Source organism: Meriones unguiculatus (assembly GCF_030254825.1).
Source record: "Meriones unguiculatus strain TT.TT164.6M chromosome 13 unlocalized genomic scaffold, Bangor_MerUng_6.1 Chr13_unordered_Scaffold_28, whole genome shotgun sequence".
In the NCBI taxonomy this organism is placed as follows: Eukaryota; Metazoa; Chordata; class Mammalia; order Rodentia; family Muridae; genus Meriones; species Meriones unguiculatus.
The window spans coordinates 5,969,436-5,990,363 of record NW_026843644.1 but is presented as its reverse complement, the minus strand read 5'-3'; the positions used below and the strand labels follow the sequence as shown (position 1 = coordinate 5,990,363).

Genomic DNA, 20,928 nt, shown 5'->3' with positions numbered 1-20,928 from the left:
TACCACATTGATTATTATATTCATAAGATTTCTCTCCATTACATGTTCTTCATGTCTTAGGAGATGTTATGTTCACAGCATTTCTCTTCAGTGCGTGTTCTTTTATGTATTTGTGGATTGTTATGCCTTGCAAAGGCTTCACCACATTGGTTACATTCATAGGGTTTCACTCCAATATGTTTTCTTGTCTTAGGAGATAACTGTTACATGGAAAGCCTTTATATTTGTTATATTCAGAGTTTTTCTCCAGTATGCATTTTTTATGTATTAGGAGATGACTGTGTTGTACAAAGATGAAAGTACACTGTGTACATTCATAAGGATTTTCTCCATTGTGTGTTATTTTATGTTTTCAGAGACTACTCTGAAATGGGTATATTCATGAGGTTTCTCTCCAGTGTGTGTTCTTTTATGTTTTTGGAGACTACTATTACATTCAAAGGCTTTACCACATTGTTTACATTTATATGGTTTCTTTCCAGTATGGGTTCCTTTATGCATTAGGAGATGACTGTTACATGAAAATATTTTACCCCACTGGTTGCCTTCATAAAGTTTCTCTCCAGTGTATGTTCTTTTTATGTACTAGGAGATGACAGTTATATGTAAAATTTTTATCACACTGATTACATTCATATGGATTCTTCCCAGTGTGTGATCTTTCATGCATTAGGAGAGAATTAAAAAATGATTTACCACATTGGTTGCATTCATAAGCTTTCTCTCTAGTATGGGAGAGACCAGGACTAGAATCACGACCAGTATTCTCCTATTTCACTGTCTCCTAATTAATCAGCTAGCCAGCAGAGTGCGCCCGCTCTGAGCCACCACTGGTGGCAGGAATAGAACTCTGGAAGAGTATCTAGTGATCCTAACCTCTGAGCAGTCCTGGTAGCCATCCCTCTCTTCTGCTGCATTTCTTTTCATCCTTCAACCGTCTCCTGTGTCTCTGAGCACTTTAGTGGTGATGGGAGGCAACTTCTCCATCAATTATCTCTGGAATGGTTGACGGTTTCATCATCGGAGCCTGCTGTGCTGGTGGCCCGCAAGGAGAGCCCATGAGGGGAAGGTTCTAGCAGGGTGACTCTGGGAAGTGACCATGCTTCCTCAGCATTGTTCTGGGTGGAACTCGGAACCCCGGTTGCCAGGTAACAGGAGGCCAGCAGCAGCAACAGCAGCCTGGACAGGCCAGCTGGTCCAGAGGAGCTGGAGAGATGAGTCTGTTCTGCTTCCAGACCTCCAGAGGTACCGGTCTCAGAGAAGACAGTGGTGGTCACCTGTGCCGCTGCTAGAGACACGTGGTGCTCACCCTGACACGTTTCTGGCCTGTTTCCTCCTGGGAGACCAAGGCAACCAGGGCCACCCTGCAGCAGGGAAGCTTTCTGGTCCACCCTTCCCCCCATCCATCATGGTCGCCGCCTGGAAGAGTGTTCCTGTTGGGACACTGAGGAACACTTATCATGTCCGCTTCCTGCTTAGGTATAGGGAAAGGGGTCATTGGTGCCCCTCGGTGTTTGCACACTTAAGACCTCCCTCCTTCCCTGGTCCTTCCTTATAGCGAAAGGGAGTGAGCCTTCCTGCATGGCATCCCCATGCTCACCAATGATGGCATGGACTATGTGGAGCAGATGATTCCCTATTTCCCACGGCTGTGCAGAGGGACGACAGGGTATCTCTCTGCTTCTTTCTGGCCCTTTATCCAAAGTTTGCCACCATCTGGATGGTTCTGGACCTGATCCTGAAAAAGTAGGAGAGCAACAGCAGCCTGGACAGACTAGCCAGGGATCTAGCCAGCCCTCAGATCTTCTCCTGCTGTTTCCCAGGGCCCGTACCCTGTGCCCTCACAGAACTGGACGTCTGAGTCCCAGCAGCCTGGGACTCAGACTTTAAGGCCTGGCCCCTTAAAGTGACATGGCCAAGCATGGGCGATTGGGGCAGGGGTGGGGCTCTAACAGGTGCCATTCCCCTTCCCCACGGAGTGTCACACACTACCCTTTCTCACGCCCTGAGCGTCCTTTCCCTGTTTGTGTAAAGGATTCTGGACCCCATCTGCAGTGTTTGTTATGGATGGAGCCCCCAGCACCCCCAAACCCCTCCCTGGGAAGATTCTAATAGTTCCTTCTAGATGTCTGGGTGGGTTGGGGACACGGGGCCTTAGGAGTGACACCCCCGTGGACTGTCACAGGTATAAATCCTTCAGGCCCGACTGTGAGGAGGATTAGCAGACAAAGACATGAGTGGGCTTGGGGTGGAGGGGGAGGTGAGAGGGGAACGTTGTTTGGGGCGGCCAGGGTTGAGGACCAATAATGGCCAGGAGCCTCACTTTTGGGGTTCTCTCCCTAGGGACTGTCCCTGCGACATTGCCTGCTGGTAGAGGACAGAGGTTTCCCACAGGGCTCCTGGGTTTTGAGCAGCAGAGGGAGGGACAAGAGAGGAAGGGCCTTGGGGGACACCCATGCCCTGCCCTGCAGCCCTGAAGTGAAGCCAGGCTCCTGACCCCATGTCCCTCTGCCCTGCTCTTACCCACAGGGCCATCTTATCATTCTTGTCCCAGTGGCTGCAGAAATTCCCCCAGTTTTTCTGTGGGGCCCTGGACCTGGCCATCATGAGGTGGCTGCTAGACTATGCCAGGATCCATGAGCCCACTGCAGAGTTGGACTGCCAATCTAGGGAGATCCTCTGGGCAATGAATAAGCCCGGGATAAGCTGAAGTCCGAGGAGGAGGAGAAGGAGGAGGATGATTAGGAAGAGGGTGTGGACCCAGGGGAGGTGCCTGGTGAGCCAGCAGCTGATTCCAGCCCCGTGTCCCACAGGGGAAGTGTCCTGAAGCTCTGGCCAATGAAGCAGAACAGGATGTCTGTCAGCTTGACCGTTCTGCGGGTAGGAGAGGGGACTGTGCTTTCCCTGGCATGGAGAGGCTATCTTGGGCTAGCTCACCCCATTCTGTGTGCCTTCAGGCTGCTCCCCTATCCCGGACAACGGCTCACTCCTTTCTGTGCTCAGATCCTGGGCTACTTGGGGTCTCAACTGCGGAGACAGTTGACAGGGTTGACAGACGACAACCCTTGCAAGAGCCCTTGGTGGCCCAGGAGACATGGAGACTGGCTTCGGGGGCAGATGCTCAGCCCCAAGAGGATGCTGAGTTCCTGGATCACATGGCAGTGGGACCCCTAGTCTTGCCAGAAGCTGGACCAGTGCAACCTCCGGCTTTAGCATCAGAGGACACAGAGTTTCTTGTGGACTTGGCAGATGAGCTACTGTTTCTCTCCACTGTGGTGCACTTGGAGGCACCCAATCCCCTGTCCTCGCTGACCAAGGTAGACATATAGTTGGTACCATTGCCGACTGAGCTGCACCCAGCACCTGCTCCCCTTAGAGAAAAGATTCTCTTTATTTTGTATATTTTTAAATTGCTGTTTTTCACTGTTGCATTATTGTTGTTGGTTTCATAATATTATTAAAAAGGTGTTGCTTACTCAACTTAAGTGTTGTATTCGAGAGATGGGGCCTCCCCATCTACCCACAGTGGGTAGAGCCATTCCTGGGCAGTGGACCTGGATCCGGCATAGCTCAAAAGGATCGCAGATGAGATTTTCCCTGATCTTTCCCATTTAATAGACAAATTTTAACTTCTGTCTCCAGTCTGAATTTGTCTCAGCAGATCTTCACCTGTTTAACTCTGTCCGGGATCAGCTGTGGACTGCAAGCTGATATCTGGACTTCCTGGAAACTGACATGATTGCTCCCTGCCTCTTCGGGTGGATCAACAAACCAGATGCTTGGGACTTCCCCATTGCCCAGCCTTTGACTGGCATTTCAGCCTTCCTAGCCCCTGAAGCCTACAGTCCAACGGTCAGCTCGAAGAAGCTCCAGAAGACAGATCTACGCCCAAATCCCCCCTAGCAGGCTGAAATGCTAAGTCAAAAGGGGCTCCCTGGCATTAGCTATTGTCTTGGACATCTGCTTAGCTGAAATGGACACTAATATTGCAGCAACTGGGCTAAAAGCCTAGAGAGATCCTGTAATCTCCTTGGCTTACTACCCCTATATCCAACCTGAAGGGACCCCAGATCCCATTATAAAAAATAAATCTATAAGATACAAGGGGTCATATCTGGAAGACCCAAGATTGGGTCTTCAAATGATCATAGGAAAGGGGGAAATGAGAGACCAAAAGATAAGCAGTGATTGTTATGTAGAGTAGGCGCGGTATAGCAGTAAGTTCCCTGAGGGGATAGCTACCTCGCTGCATTCTTTCCCGCCTTCCCGGTTCCGGGTGGGTACGTGACTCGGCTCACAATCTGCCTTCCCGCCTTCCCTGTTCTGGGTACGTGACTTAACTACGGCTTTGTTCAAACCACCCAATCAGAACCCTGTAACTATGCTTCTCGCTTCTGTAACCACGCCTCCTGCTCCCGAGCCCAATAAAAACCTGTCACCCCAACCGAGAGGCGCGCAAGTCCTCCGATAGGCTTGATCGCCCCGGGTTCCCGTGTATCAAAATAAACCTCTTGCGGCTTGCATCCGAAGGCTGGTCTCGCTGTTCCTTGGGAAGCGGGGTCTCCCCGTCTAGATAGGCTCTTGGGAGCCTTTCACTACTTCCAAACCCCTTGACTTGATTCTGACTCATTTTGGAGAGGTTAAAGCTAGAGCTCACGGTCTTTCAGTTGATGTGAGAAAAGGAAAAATGATGACTTTTTGCAGCTCAGAATGGCCCACCTTCAATGTGGGCTGGCCACTAGAAGGAACCTTCCACCTTCCCACTGTCTTAGCAGTGGAAGATAAAGTTTTTCAGAAAGCATGCAGGCACCCAGATCAGGTGCCATATATTGTAGTTTGGAAGAACCTGGTGACTCATCCACCTCCATGGTTTAAGCCCTTTTTGATTCCCACTAACAATTCTCCTTCCATAGAATCTGAACCAGAGGCCACTGCCCTGGCTCCATAGACCCCCCAATCTGTTTTGCAGCATGGGACTCCCATGGAAATATTTTTTTCCACCACCTCCTCCTCCCACTCCTCAACCAACTCCTGCTCCTTTATCCAGGTTGGAACCATCGTCTGGCCCAGCGCCAAGAACCCAAAGCCTCCATGCAGCTTCTCCCTCTGGGGAACCAGAGGCAGATTCTACAGTCCTTCCCTTACAGGCCACGGGGCCCTCCAGACGCTGATGGCAATCAGTCTCATTACTGGCCTTTTGCCACATCACAGGTTTAACTGGAGAACTCAGAAAGCCAAGTTCTCTGCTGTGGACCAGGCCCAGCTTGCACGTGAGGGGGGAGAAAGAGGGAAGGGGACAGAGGTGGGGGAGGTTCTGGGTCACAGTGACCTGAGGCCTTGCTTTCTCTTTAACTGAGGCTCTTTTCTTGGAGTCTATTAGACTGTTAATTAAAGCCGGCCCTCTTGTTCCCTCGGATCTCTCTGCCCAAGATAAAAAGATACCACAGCTAAAAATCTTGGAGGAATAGAAAATCTGATACCTGTCAAGTCCTGGGTCACTAGGCAGTAGGGGAGAAGAGGACCAGACAGAGTCACTGGGCTGGGAGGGAGACCCCGCCCATTGAGGGCGGAGCCATCTCCGGGCTGGTCGTCCAGAGTCTATAAGAAAACAGGCTGAGTGAGCCTGTGAGCAGGGCCCTAAGGGGGACCTTCTTAGTGATGGTGAGGATGCCCAGCCCACTGTGGGTGGAGCTATGGTGGTTGATGGGTAGTTCCTGCCCACTGTGGGTGGTGCCATGCCTGGGCTGGTGGTTCTGGGTGTTATAAGCCCCCTCCCCGCATCTTCTTGATTAATGATTGATAGGGAGGTCCCATCCACTGTGGGCGGAGCCATGAGGGCTGTTGGGGAGGCTCTGCCATCCCGGGGCTTGTGGTCCAGGGTCTGTAAGAAAGCAGGCTGAGCATGCCAGTGAGCAGCGACCTCCATAGACATCTTCTTAATTAGTGATGGATGGGGGCCCGCCTACTGTGAGCGGAGTCACATTAAAATCAGAGCCCAGTGGGGAAGGCAGGCAGATGGCTTTCAGGTGGAACTGGAATGGTTTCTTGAAACTTTCGATTGTACATGTGGGAAGCCAGACAGGGGAGCCTAGCTTGGAAGAAGTGAGCTTGCTTATGTTCGAACTCTTGTATGCTTGTGCTTGTATGTGTTTGCACCAGGTTGACCAAGGGCACTCTTCTTTATTTTCTTTCCGTCTTACCAACCTTCCCCTCTTAGAGGGGCTGGAGAGAAGGCTCAGAAGTTAAGAGAGCCAGCTGCTCTCCCAAAGGTCCTGAGTTATAGTCCCGCCACTCACACAGCGGCTCAAGACCTTCTGTAGTGAGATCTGGTGCCCTCTGCTGGCATGCAGCATATGTGCAGAGAGAGCGCTCAGATTTGCTGTTGAAGAAAGAGAATAAGGCCAAAAATGGTACTAAGTAACAGATCCTATTTGGTTTGAAAAAAATATTCTTTTGTGGGGAGATAGATAGATAGATAGATAGGTAGATAGATAGATAGATAGATAACCATGTGAGGATATATAGACATATTTCTGTGTATACTTTACATACATGAAATATGTGTTTATATGGGATATCCAGAGTGAACTATTGCATTTACGTGAAAAAAAAAATCAGGACACAGGAATGGTTTAGGGAGGAAAATGGAATTTGTAGCTGTGAATAGTAAAAACGGGCTGTCAGACTTTTGGTCTGTATCCTGCAGTGTTAGGACTTTACAATGAGCATTATTTTAATGTATTGAATATTGTAGGTGCTATTTTGATTTTAAAGCGGTCTAAGGAAATATTTCGAATGTTATTTTGAAGTTTTTTTAAAATGTGCCCATTGTTCTTTGAAGTAAAAAAAATTATTTATGCCCAGTTGCAGTGGCGCACACTTATGATCCCAGCACCCAGGGAGGCGGAGGCAGGAGGATCTCTGTGAGTTCAAGGCTAGCCTGGCCTACAGAATGGGTTCAGGACAGCAAGGGAACACAGAGAAACCCCGTCTCAAAAACAAAACAATACAAAACAATAATACCAACAATTTATTTAAAAGGGACATATCAATCTTATGAGGATTATATCTTTACATTTAATTACACCCATAGAATATAACAGCAATGTACAAAGTATTTCTAACCTTTGTTTTATTCTTAATTCACTAATTACGTAGCATCTAAAAATCCAACTGGGTTCAGTCATGACATCTCTCCTTGCATTCTCTGGTTAAGCAAACTGGAGCTTCCAGCTTTCTTCCATGTCTTGTGGGCTTCAATATGGGTACCCAACAGGACCAAATCCCTCCAGACATAAAAACCCGCTCCTTTTTTTGACACAGGGTCTCACTCTATAGCCTAGGCTAACCTAGACCTCTTTTTGTATTCCAGGCTGCCCCAAGAACTCCCTTTGTAGCCCTTGCTGGCCTGAAACCAGTAATTCATAAACAGATGCATACCACATCAGTTGGTTACTGTGAACTGTGAGCAGACTTGAAATGCTCCAGCTGTTCACTGTCCTTTCAGATGTCTCAGCCACAGATACCCACATGCCCTGTGGGCCAGCCCTAGCAGGGCCACCCAGCAAAGAGAGATCACAGGTCCTCCCAATCCATTTCAAAGGGCTGGCATTGCCTCCTGCATCACCGCCTCAGTCCCTTCTCATAGTTTGTCCCTCTCAGTCAAGAGTGACTGAGTGTGCAAATTCTCTCTGGATTCCCCTGCTCCCCAGAAGCATCCCTGTTTCTCCTCTCACTCACCTTCTTTGCACACTGCGAGTTTAATGCCAGCCTGATCTACAGAGTCCAGTACAGCCAAGGCTATACAGAGAGAACCTGTGTCAAGAAAGGAAGGGAAGGAGGAGGGTGGAGGAGGAAAATTAGGAAGAGAAAGAGAAGGAGGAAGGGGAGGGGAAGAAGGAGGAGGAGGAGGGAGAGGAGGGGCACGAGGAGGAGGGGGAGCAGGGGCACAAGGAGCAGGGGGAGGAGGGATAAGAGGGGATGGAGAAGGCAGAGGAGGAGGGGGAGGAGAAAAAGGGGGAGGAGAGAGAAAGTAGAAAGTTTTATAACATGAAACCTCGCTGCACAGACTTTCCCAAAGTGTTACAGAAAAAATACAGGCCAAAGTGAGATATGTGAACTTTCTATTTAAACTTGGATCCCATCCCCAGGACATTTCGTCAGAAACACATACAAGGTGCTGGAGCGACGGCTCAGAGGTGAAGAGAGCTGCTCTCCCAGAGGTCGGGAGTTCGATTCCCGACACCCACACAGTAGCTCACAACCATCTATAGTGAGATCTAGCGCCCTCTACTGTCAAGTATGTGTATATGCAGCCAGAGCACTGTATACACAATAAATTAATAAATCTTAAAACAAACAAACAAAAAGAAACACATAGAAATACTCTAAAACCAGAACAGCTCTGCTTCCCGATATTGCATCTGTCCTTGTGACTTTGAAGTCCTGATGGGGAGCTTAGACAAGAACACAGACAGACAGCAGCTGCTTCGGCAGTGTGGTGTCATACAGGTTAGGCAAGCAGTCACCTCCCCCGTCCTCTGCCTTCTCTTAGCCCGGGTTCCAAGCACACAGCCCTGGGTGAAGGAGGGACCCCTTGACTCAGAAACTCGCCTCCTGCATGGCTACAAACGAGGGCTTTTGCAATTGCCATTTAGGGACTTGACCCAAAAGGCCCATGTGTATTCATTCAAGGGATGTTTACAAACACCCTGGCTCCTGATTCAGCTGGCTTGTCAGCTGGATGACTTTCTCCTCCTAGAGGAAGGGGGAGGGGGAGGGGTGGAGTTAAAGGAGGAGGAGGTGGAGATGCAGGAGGGGGAGGAGGAGGAAGAGAAAGCTGGATCAGATCTGCCTGGAAGTAACTGGTGTATTCCAATTTCTAGCTAAGGCCCCTCAAAATACTCCATACTCCAAAAGCTTGGAGCTGGAAGGCCTTATCTCAACAAACTCTGAGTTCTCCACCACCCATTCACCAGTTGTGTGTTTCTGCTCATCCATCCATCCATCATCGGCTTCCCAGACAAATGGCACAGTGCTTCTAGGATTCCATCATGTGATACTGAAGAGAAACCACCGAGGTACCGAAAGTTCACCTCTCAGGACCAGCAACTTAGCTCAGTAGGTAAAGCACCGGCCTTGCAAGCACGGGAACCTGAGTTCAAGTCCCAGAACCCGCCTCAATGTGAGACAGAGGCAGGAGGATCTCCGTGAGTTCCAGGCCAGCCTGGTCCACAGAGCGAGTCCTCCAGGACATCCCTGGCCACACAGAAGGACTGTGTCTCCGAGGTGGGGGAAGAATTCAAATATTAAAACCAGAACATTTTTCCCATGACCCTCATTATCTGTGGTGGGGACGGTCAGGTTGCATTTGCTGAACAGATGAAAGCAAAGTGGCCTCCACCAGCTCTTCATGGTATTTTTGCCATGGCGCCACACACTTTTTGTGGGACCACCCAGGTGTGGCCAGAACTTCTTGACCGTTATAATGATGTGCAGACCCTTTTAAGACTGAAAGCCTGCTAGTCCAACTTCTTGACTGTTATAATGACATACAGACCCTTTAAGACTGAAAGTCCTGGGCTGGAGAGATGGCTCAGTGGTTAAGAGCACTGTCTGCTCTTCCTAAAGGACCCGGGTTCAATTCCCAGTACCCACATGATAGCTCACAAATGTCTATAATACCAATCCCAAGGGATCTGACGCCTTCAAGCTAATGTGTGTAAAATAAAATTAAATAAATTATTAAAAAGACTGAAAGTCCTGCTAGATCTTCAAGCAGTTGACCTACTGATCTAACTTCAGTCCTTCTTTTACACTTGCTTTCATTTCAGTACTTATGTATGTGTGTGCGTCCTTGTGCACACATCTGTATATTATATCAGTATGTCACATGACAGACAGGAAGTGAACTCCACAACCATAGAATGTGCTCTTCACAGCCGTGTCCTGAGCCAGAAGACAGGCAGTCTGTCTAACCACCTCCAGTCTCCTTCATGTGAGGCTGAACATGAGAAAACCTGGACGTGCTTGCCAGGGGGACAAGAAAAAGCTATGCAGATCACGGGAGCTTTCTCTGATCTTTCACTTTGTGGCTCTTCCAAAAAAAAAAGTAGCTGGCAGAGGTGAAGCACATCCCCATCACAGTGTCTCTGGGTGTTGAATCAGGATGAGAGGGGCAGTGCCAGGTCCCAAGTGACCCTTAGGGTGCACCCCACTTTCGCTGCTATCAGTAGCCATGGCAGGGAGATGGGCTGGCAGACAGTACAGCTTTGCATTCTGGCTGATGTTACTTTTCTGAGTTTTTTAATATATATATTTCCTTTTGTGTACCAAAAATTCATATGAGTTTATAAAAATCAAAAGGTCATGAGACCTGGATCTGGCATAGCTCAAATGGATCTCAGATGAGATTTTTCCTGTTGTTGGAATTCCTCATTTTTCCCATTTAATAGACAAATCATAACTTCTGTCTCTAGTCTGAATTTGTCTCAGCAGATTTTCACCTGGTTGACTCTATTTCCTGGATCAGCTATGGACTGCAAGCTAAAATCTGGACTTGTTGGAAGCTGACATGACAGCTCCCTGTCTCTTCAATTGAATCAACTAACCAGATTGTTGAGGACTGCCTCATTGACCAGCCTTTGACTGGCTCCTAGTAATCTTTAGTAAATTAAAAAAGGCCATTATTTTGGCATCAAAGTAAGAAATTCTAGTATCTTGGGTGGGAGCTCTAAAGATCAGAAAAAAATTCTTAAAATTCAGTTAAAAGCAACCCCCTGGCCATTCAAGGAATGGGACCCTTATCTACTTTGCTTGTTTCTTTTACATTTAAACCCAGATAACTAAGGTAACTACCCAAGTACTCACCCCAACTTTTGAACAGCATTTCAGCCTCTTTCAAACTGAGATATCAACCAATGGTCCAATCATCAGCATTAAGAAATTCCAGAAGACGGATCTCTGGCCCATTGTCCCATTCTACAGGCTAAAATGTTGAGTCAAAAGGAAAAAAAATTTTAAGATAAAATTCTCACTATGCAGCTGCTTCATGATTGAAGCAGTTACAAGGAGAAGGGGGAAATGAAAGGGTTAGACTAACTTTGTAACCTGTATGTCTTCTAAAGCCTATAGTTTTGAGTTTTAGGTCCAGATTAAGCTAAAGCCTCTTAGTACCTTTCCAGAGAATGGAGAAATGTGACCCTATCTGTGAAGACAGATATAAAAAAAGTGAGCAAACAATGACCTTCACTCAGCAAAAAGTATGACCAGACCCTTGTATTTGAGATAGTGTTTCTTAGCAACCAACCCAGACGGCCTCAATCCTTCTTCTGAGTAGCTCCTGACCTCCAGCCAAAAGTCCGCAGCCCCAATCTTCAAAGATGAGGTAATCACCTCACCTTCAATTGCAGCAGTATCCACACTTGGCTGGACTGGCCAAGCGAGCACCTAAGACTAACCAATTATCTTACTTTATAGCTTCCTAATCCAATCATAAATTGCCAAAACTGCAACTTCAAATTTCCTGCAATTTTTCTTTTAAAAACCTAAGGCTTTTGTCTCCCGCTGCCACTCTTTGCTGGCCAGCAGGGGTGACCCCATTGCGCAATGTTTAATAAACCTCTTCCTTTTGTAACAAGTCATGTTCTGTGGGAGTTTCTGGGAAGGGCACGATCTTGAACTCCTGAGCTATGAGACCCCAGGTCTTATAGCATGTTCTTTGGTTGGGGTATCAGTCTCTGCAGGGGCCCCAGGGACCAGTATTTTGGGGGACTGTTGGTCTCCTTTTGGATCTCCTTTCCCCTAAAGGTCTTTCTATCATCCCTTCTTTCATAAAATTCCATAGTATTCTTTCCATAGTTTGGCTATGAGTCTTATCCTCTACTTCGATACCTACATCAGTGGATTCTTTCAGAGTCCATCTGTGGTAGGCTCCAGACCTATTTCCTGTCTTCTCTCGCTTTGGATATCTATCACATTTGCCATTCTGAATGAGGATTGAGCATCTTCCCTAGGGTCTTCCCTGTTGTCCGGCTTCTGCAGGCATATAGATCTCAGTATATTTATCCTCTACGTCTAATAAGCACTTATGAGTGAGTATATACCATGTGTGTCTTTGTGCTTCTGAGTTACCTCACTCAAGATGATCTTTTCTAGTTTCCATAATTTGCCTGCCAGAAATCTCCTTCAGCTGATAAACGCCTTCAGCAAAGTGGCTGCATACAAAAGTTACTAAAAACATCAGCAGCCCCCTTTAATAAAAAAGACAAAATGGCTGAGAAAGAAACAACACCTTTTACAATAGCCACAAATAACATAAAGTACCTTGGTGTGACTCTAACCAAGCAAGTGAAAGACCTGTATGGGAAAAAAAAATATCCTATTGGATCTTAAAGCTCCTCAGTCCCAACTCTTTCATCTCTTTAACCTGCCTGCCTGGTAAGAATAAGGATATTGTAAAAACACATTTATATCTCTCCCTTAGGTGAACATCTCATCAAACTGTGAACTCCATGAAATTCTAATTTCCCCTTGAGTCTCTTTCTATGAAAAGACTGATTCTTTTAGATGAGATCTTCTTTGCTAAATAAACAGTAATTCAATGTCCGAATACCTTGTTGGAGATAAAAGAGCTGAGAATGAAGAGGGATTTAAGGATAGGAAAAATTTATTACATGGCTTGGTTAGATTACTTAGAAATGTGTATCTTGCCTTCCATCTAAAATTGTTGGGACCTCAACGATAAATTAGTTACCTTATAACTTCATCACTGGTCAAAATTATGGAATAAATATGTTAATATATTTTCAGTTTTCATCAATAATATACTTTTTGTCATTGTTTTCTCTCTTTTTTATTTTAAAGAATAGTCCCACTATGTATCTCTGGCTATCCTGTAACTCAGTATATATCATAGATATACCCACCATGCCTCCAGAGTGCCTGCATTATAAGGAGACATGTCATGGCTTGGTAACTTAGTTCTTTTAATTGGCTTATTGAGGATGGGTGGTTGAGCCTGACTGGTTATGGTAGTTTGGACATGGGCTGTGTTCCTAACTTCAGTAACAGAGAAGAAGGCTCCTGTCCTGGTTAAAGTCCACTCTCTTCCATCTATGAGCAATATCGCTTTCCATTATCATCGAGTGTATAACTCATCTAAGACTAGGGCAGAGTTCTATTCTTATTCTAAAGATAGTGAAACCAAGATTCACAGATATAAGTGGTTTTGTAATAATATAGTTCAGTGTAACTGCTCATCTTACTCATCACGACACTCAATCACTAAACAAATTTGAAGCCACCTCAGCCAGGTTTGGTGATGCAAGTTTGTAATCAAGGTGCTTAGAAAGAAGAGGCAGGAATTTCAAGGTTTCAAGTTTACCCAAAAAGTGAATGATCAGTGGTATAGTGGAAGACCTTCAAAACAAAATCAGGCAGTTAGTAGCCCAGGCCAAAGTCCATAGTCTTCCCTACAACTACAGAAATTCAGAGCCATGGCACTAGCAATTGTTTGCAGAGGTATTTACCACTTTGTCTTTTCTAATATTTCTTTTTCAAGGCAGCTTAGATCACTCCAGGGTCATATTCCTGTTAGTCATTAATGTAGAAACTTTCCTGCAAGTGGGGAAATTAGCCTTAGGCAGGGATGAGCTCCCTCATTACATATGCAATGGAAATTCTTCAGCCCTGAAAACATATACACAGAACCAACAGAAATGGATTCAGGTTTAATTCATATATTCACACATAATTTCTCACATACTTATAAGGAAAAATTGGAATGGAAGAATTTGGGAAGGGATGAAGAGAGAACATGGAAAGGGGAAATTGATGTAATGTATTTTAATTAATGTACAACAATAAATACACCCAACAGAAATGGACTCAGCAGGTATTGTTTATATATTTATGCAAACTTACATACTTAATAGGAAAAAATAGAAGTGAAGTATATGGAAAGGAATGGAAAAAGGACATGCAAAGGAGGAAATGATGTAGTGTATTTTAATTAACATGTACAAAAATAGATTTTAACTGAAAAGTGCCTAGAAAGATACCATAGCAGTGATACCATAGCACTGGATGGTGTTACAAAAGACATAGGTCCCAATTCAGAAAGAAGCTCCTAGCTAAACAGCTCCTTAACTTCATTCCCAATGAATCTGGTGCACGCTTCTGGCATCTGCCTGTACTGTACATGGATACATGGAAAAAAACTTCCATATACATATACATAAAATATAAATAAACCTTATGAAATAAAATTTCCTGTGATGATGTCATAGTCCTGAGCTAGACTGCAGCCAGGGGTAGATAAAATGAACTCCTTCTGGTTCTGCATAGAAGCAGCTGTGTATCTCCTCTGAGCCTGCCTTCTCAGAAGCAAAAGATGCCTTATTCTGAAGTAAGAGTAGCTCAGCATATCTGTTCATCTATGAACTGTGAACACAGTGCTTATAGGTGACTTTTCCTTGATGTTTTCCGTATTTGTGTTCTCTGTTCTTTGTATGTTTGAGCATTGTGGCATTGATAAACTCTTCAGGTCTATCTTTCAGGGTATACATTTTGATCCAGAAGACAGATTCGCTCTGTAAGTATCCTAGTACTTTAAGGGTGAGACTTGCAGTCTAGCATTTTTAACAGTTGAAATTGTTCAAAAACCTGGGTCCTGAACCTAGAAGAGATTTAAGGTTGACAGGACATTTGGAATGCAAAAATCTGATTTAGATTGCTCCTCTTTCAGTAGTAGTCAGAGATGAATGCATGCTACCATTTAATATATTTTTATTTAATAATCTCTTAAGTGTATGAATTTCCTTGTATAAAGGTTATTAATTCTAGAACATGGTGGCTTGGAGATCTTCTCCATCTTGGACTTCAGTGCAGGACTTCTGGGGTGCATCTTTTTTCCAAAGTTTTACATTATTCTCTGAAGACTGGATAAGAACACTTTGAGATGTTTTAAAAACAAAAGACAATATATTAAATAATTGATTATTTTCATGAATTCATAGTCTCTCTAATAAAACACATCAGCATAATAAAATTAAACTATTTACCTAGTTTTGAGTAGTTTTTCTTGAAATGTATATTTAATCAAAAATAAGAGCCCCTCACTTTGTCTCACAATCACAGACATTCTATGTCAGAATAGATGCTACTGCTGAAAACACATTTTAGGAAGTTTTGGCTGTTAATTATTAATTTGTGGACAATATCAATATCAAAATTTAATTACATGATAGTAAATATTATATATAAGATATGAACTGAATATGTGTTCCCCTTTTTCTTTTTTTAGAGTATAGCAAAACATTTGGTGCTATTTGAGATTCTTCTATAGAACAGAAAAATAACTGGATTTCTGAAAAACAAGAGGGGGCAGCTTTTAAAAAGGTTGAGCCATTCCAGAAATCAGTGTAGAGATTTCTCTTAAAGGAAAAAAATAAATCTGCCCCATGACCCTGCTCTCTTATTCCTTGACAATATGCACAAAGGAATTAACATCCCACTCCAAATATACTTGCTCAGTCACCTTCATCGCTAGTCTATTCAGGATAAGTATGAAATGAAAACTTATAAATATCTTTTAAATGGATAAGGAAACTGTCATCCAAATAAATCAATGGACCTAGAAAAACATATTGTTTTTGGTTACCCAGAACCAAAAAAGCCAAAGATCACTTGTTCTCTCTACTCTATGGCATCTACTTCCAAATCTTCAGCTGTGAGTATTCACCATGGAATAACTGTAGAAAAAAAGTAACATAGTAGACAATCAATACAGTGGCAAGGTGAAATTGATCTGATTGGGATAATGTGGGGGAGATACTCTAAATATGAAGGTGGATAAATAAAAAGGAAGTGGGAGAACTTCCAGTAAATATATGTGACAGTCTTAAGCAATAATACTGAGTTATCTACATAAAAATAAGTATAATACAAATAAGTCCATGCATGAATATAAACATGTTGTTTAAATGGAAAGTATACAATGATCACTTTAATAAACCAGCATAATATCTACCTAATATTTTCATTATATCTATAGATAAGCATAGTTCACCAGTGACCAAAAAAGCCTTTTTGTTTTGTTTTTTTTTTTTTCCTTTGGATTTGTTTTTGCCAAAAAATCATGAGAGACAACCAAAACCTATTAAAAATTTTGGATAACACATCTGCTACAAAAGAATCCCCACATTTAATGCCTAGAGGATATGCAAAAAAGGTTGTGAAAATATTGTTCAAGACAGAGAATCAGAGTAGGATCTGGGATTGTGACTGCTTTTAATGACAGAAGCTACACTCATAAGACTTACCAATATATGTGCATATACATGAACTGAAAAGGAAAATGCTAATAGACATACTGAAGTGCTCCAGGAAGGAATCATAGTCCTCAAACCGAGGCAAAGAAATACATGGAACAAATAAAGCTGAGCACGGGATAAATATTCTTCCTAGTAAAGAGCATAAAAATCAGTTATTATCCAGCACCAGAAAAGTCACCGTGAAAACATATAGAAGTCACATTAAAAGACTTATATTTAGAACTCTATATGCATACATATGTGTACTTAATAGCAGTAAATTAAATCAGACCATGGATGTGTTTTTTCTTCCAACATACATAGATTTATTTATAATTTCTATATTGTAACATTCTTCTTTTTCCTTTTTATTTATTTTTTATTTATTACAATTTATTCACATTGTATTCCAGCTGTAGCACTATCCCTCATCTTCTCCCAATCCCACCCTCCCTCCATCTTCTCCATCCATGCCCCACCCCAAGTCTACTGAAAGGGGAGGTCCTCTTTCCCTTCCATCTGACCCTAGCCTATCAAGTCTCATCAAGACTGGTTGCATCATCTTCTTTGTGGCCTGTAAGGATGCCCATGTCAGGGGGAAGTGATCAAATAGCCTGCCACTGAATTCTTGTCAGAGACAGACCATTTCCCTTACTAGGGAACCCACTTGGAAACTGAGCTTCTATGGGCTATAACTGAGCAGAGGTTCTAAGCTATCTCAATTCATGTTCCTTGGATGGAATATCAGTCTCAGAAAAGACATCTACACCCAGGTTTTTTTTTTTTTTTTTTGGCTCTGTTAGTCTTCTTGTGGAGATCCTGTCCCTTCCAGATCTTCCTATCTCCCTCACGTTCCATAGGGTTTCCTGCACTCTGCCCAAAGTTTGGGTATGAGTCCCAGTATCTCTGTCAAAACCCTTGTGGGTAGAATCTTTCAGAGGACTCCTGTGGAAGGCTTCTGTCTTCTTTGTCTTCTCCCACTTCCGATGTCTATCCTGTTTGCCCTTCTGATTGAGGTTTCATGCGCTTCCCTAGAGTCCTCCTTGTTGTTTAGCTACATTAGGACTATAGATTTTAGTATGTTTTTCCTATATTATATGTCTAATATCCAATTATAAGTCAGTATACACCATATGTGTCTTTCTGCTTCTGGGTTACCTCACTCAGGATGATATTTTTTAGTTCCTGCCATTTGCCTGCAAATTTAATGATTTCTTTGTTTTTAATTGCTGAGTAATAGTCTCAAGTTCATATGAAAAAAAAAAAACAGAACTGCTAAAACAATCCTGTGTAACAACAGATTGTCTGGAGGTATCTCCATCCCAGATCTCAAGCTGTACTACAGAGCAACAATAATAAAAACTCCATGGTACTGGCATAGAAGTTGACTGGTAGATCAATAGAATCAAATAGAAGACACAGAGGAAGAACCAGAACTGCCCCCTGAATGCTGTGGGAGAGCTCCAGCATGCCATGAGATCTTGTTGGAGAGCAGCAAGAGGCTGAGCGGCCAGGGTGGGATGGCTGGGCGGTTCCGAGGCTGGGTGTGCAGGCAGATGTGCAGGATATGGGAGGACAGGCATTAGCGCTGCTGAAATGCGAACCTCTGCAGATCTGGAGAAGGCGCTGTCCTGGACTGGAAGCCAGGGTCAGGGACTAAAGGGCTGTGTCTGTTCCGCACACTCTAACCCTAAAGGAGACTCCCTAAACCTAAGGAAGGCGCTCCCGTCACTCAAGACTCTCCGGCCAATCAAGGCCTCCGGTTGGACCCGCCAGAAAAGAGAGGAGGCGTGTTCTTCCGGATGCCTTGCTGTGGGTTCAGCTCCTGCTGCTGAGCAGGCTCTCGTGGTTCCGGGTGAAGTGCACTGAGTGCCGCTGCCGCCGCTGCTTGGGTGCTGTGAGAGAAACTGAGGCAAGCTCCGAAGTCGCAACATGGTGAGTGCGGGGAGGAGAAGGCGGCTGAGCGGTGGGAGCTGGTGTGTGGGGTCTCTTCCGGGACTGGCTGGTCAATTGCGTCCACCGGGAAGGGACTTTGTGGTTCTGGGCTCTCGCTGGACCCAGCGGTGGCATCTGAGTCACTTCACTGAGGGGATCGCATCTGCGCAGAGCGTTTGCAGCAGCGGTTTGTGTGCAGAATCATCCTCATGGCGGGACGCCAAACTCGGAGCACTTAATTTGTCTTTGGTGTTCCAGTTTCTCTTGCATCCTCTACAAGTTCTGCTCTTAGCATTTAACCTTTAGGTGTGAGATCCATTTGGACGTAGTTTTATGGGGGTTGTAAACAGCATCTCGTCTGTTGGGTAGCACTCCAATATTAAGCTGTGATGAGGAAGAGTAGAATTGATGATGTAAAGTATTTCCAATGCTTGGGAAATAGTAGGTGACACTGAATAGAATTTAGCCAAGGGAGGACTGCCTCTAAATCACCCCACAGGTAAATAGTGTGCTAACCAGGCCTGTTAGAGATTAGCATGCTAGTGTACACATGTTGACCGGGCTTATGCAGAAATTTGGCTCCAACCCTAGCAAAGGAGAGAAAAAAAAATCTGATTTACAACCAGCTACCAGGCCGATCCTTATATCAAAGAACAGGTCTCTACCAAGCTGCTCAAGGCGATCCTACAGGGTCACTACCAACATTACAGCCTGTGGTGACATAAAGGTGTTAAAGTAACTTTTATTCCCCTGAAATAATTGTCCTCCAGGCGCTTAGTGCCTTCATCTGCTAACCTAGGCCTAGTGCTGCATACTTCGAGCCTCCATACAATCCAACCTAGGCCTAGAATGATCTCATCCTCTGAGACTTAGTGCTGAATAAGGTCACCCTTTCTAGTTCTTTCTGAACTCTTTCTGGCCTGTTCAACTCAGCTGTTCTGGCTCAGACTCCCCTCCAAGGTGACTGAATCAATCTGGCTTTTCGTAGTTTGTGACTGAATTGCTCTGCTTGGCCTCATACTGACTTTGGCAATATGTCATAATCTTGTGGATGCTTCTCATTCTCTGGCTCTGTCTGTCTTCACCTGTGTCTAGTTTCTCTCTTCAACTTGTGTCTGTAAAAGGCTCCCAGTAAAACTTTTTCTGAATTCTGAAAACTCAACTTGACTGCATTGCCTCTCAACTCACTGACTCAGCTTAACAGCCTGATTAGAAATGGCTAGAACTCAAACATCTGCATCTCTCTGTTTCCTGAGGGCTAGGTTAAAGGTTTGTACCACCACACCCTGACCTAAGCTTTTCTTTTCCTGAAGCTTGCTCTATACCTACCTGGCTGATTTTGACCACAAAGATCTGTTTATCTTTTTCTCCTGGGATTAAAGGTGTGTCTGTATTCCAACCAGATCATATAGACCTAGAAAGTCTTTGGATATGATCTCTTGCCAGAACAGCCATGTTCTGAATTAAAATTCATTTACCTAAAGTTCCATTTTTTTCTTTTTGATTAAAGAATAGTTTTTTTTTTTTTTCCACAGGGTCAAGTCTATACTGGTTTACAATGCTTTGAAAAGGAAAAACAAAACAAAACTTGTGTTCATGTCTGACCTGAATAATGAAGGCATTCCATGAAGCCTATGAATAAGGGGAATGACATAGTTCTTTCTCAAATCCATTAACATTCTTGGCATAGCCAGTAACAGACTGAGGCCTAGGCCTTGAGAGCTTTCACTAAGTTATCCATGTATTGAGAATAAAATAGAGTTCCTTCTCAAAAGCCAGGAACATATTTGGGAGTGTAATACTGTCCATTGTAGTTACAGTGAAAGGATTTGCGTGTGGAGCATGGTTTCTGCCTTCTGTTCAGAACAGGAAGAACAGTTAATTATGTACAATTGCTGGGTGAAACAGGGTAGGCAATAGCAAAACCAAAGAATAAAGTTTAAGGCAGTCAGCTGCAGGAGTCACCCTATGAAGAAGGACATGATTCCCACAGGGTTGGTGATTTTTAAATTTCTAGCATGTATTAACTATTGCATATGAGTGAAACCAGATTGGTGAGTGTTCAATTAGATGGAGCTAGTGAATATTGAATTTCCAAGTAGGTCTATCCTATACATTTATTTATAGTCTTCCTAGACAGGGCTATGGCTGCTCAGAAATTTGAGACTCAGCTATTTGCAGTAGCTTTATATGTCAGGTTACCAATCTCAGCAGCTAACACTGCAGGTAGAATCAAGGTCAAACAGTGTTTGATTAATGCCATTAGCTCTACCAGAGCAGGGCCTGCTTTTGTTCAAAGTCAGTATACCTATATATTTTTTCAATTATATTTATCTTTCTAAAAATGCCAATTGTTGGTATTATTTACTAAGTTTTATTTTCTTTATGCATCACTGCTCTAATCTCTTATTTCTTTCTCTTCTCCAACATTTCCTAGTCGTTAAGAATTTCATTTCTGGGACTGGAGAGATGAAGCACTGGTTAAGAGCACTGTTTCCTCTTTAGAAGGATCCGGATTCAATTCCCAGCACCCATGTAGCAGATCACAACTGTCTGTAATGCCAATTGCAATGGATCTGACACATTCACACTAATGTACAGAAAATAAAATTAAATATTTTTTTTAAAAAATAGTTTATTTCCTATTTCAAAAGGGATTTCTTATTAGTTTCTGTTTAGA

At 44.0% G+C, this 20,928-nt stretch overlaps 1 protein-coding gene across 1 annotated transcript in view; it reads left to right on the top strand.

The window, feature by feature from the left end:
* Positions 1-5,170: 5,170 nt before the first annotated feature.
* Positions 5,171-20,928, top strand: part of LOC110543603 (zinc finger protein 431-like) — a 36,303-nt gene continuing 20,545 nt past the window's right edge. Inside the window, exons 1-2 of the mRNA XM_060376059.1 lie at positions 5,171-5,270; positions 8,151-8,299. Coding sequence (XP_060232042.1) covers positions 5,171-5,270; positions 8,151-8,299 — 249 coding nt within the window. The remainder of the gene's footprint in view (positions 5,271-8,150; positions 8,300-20,928) is intronic.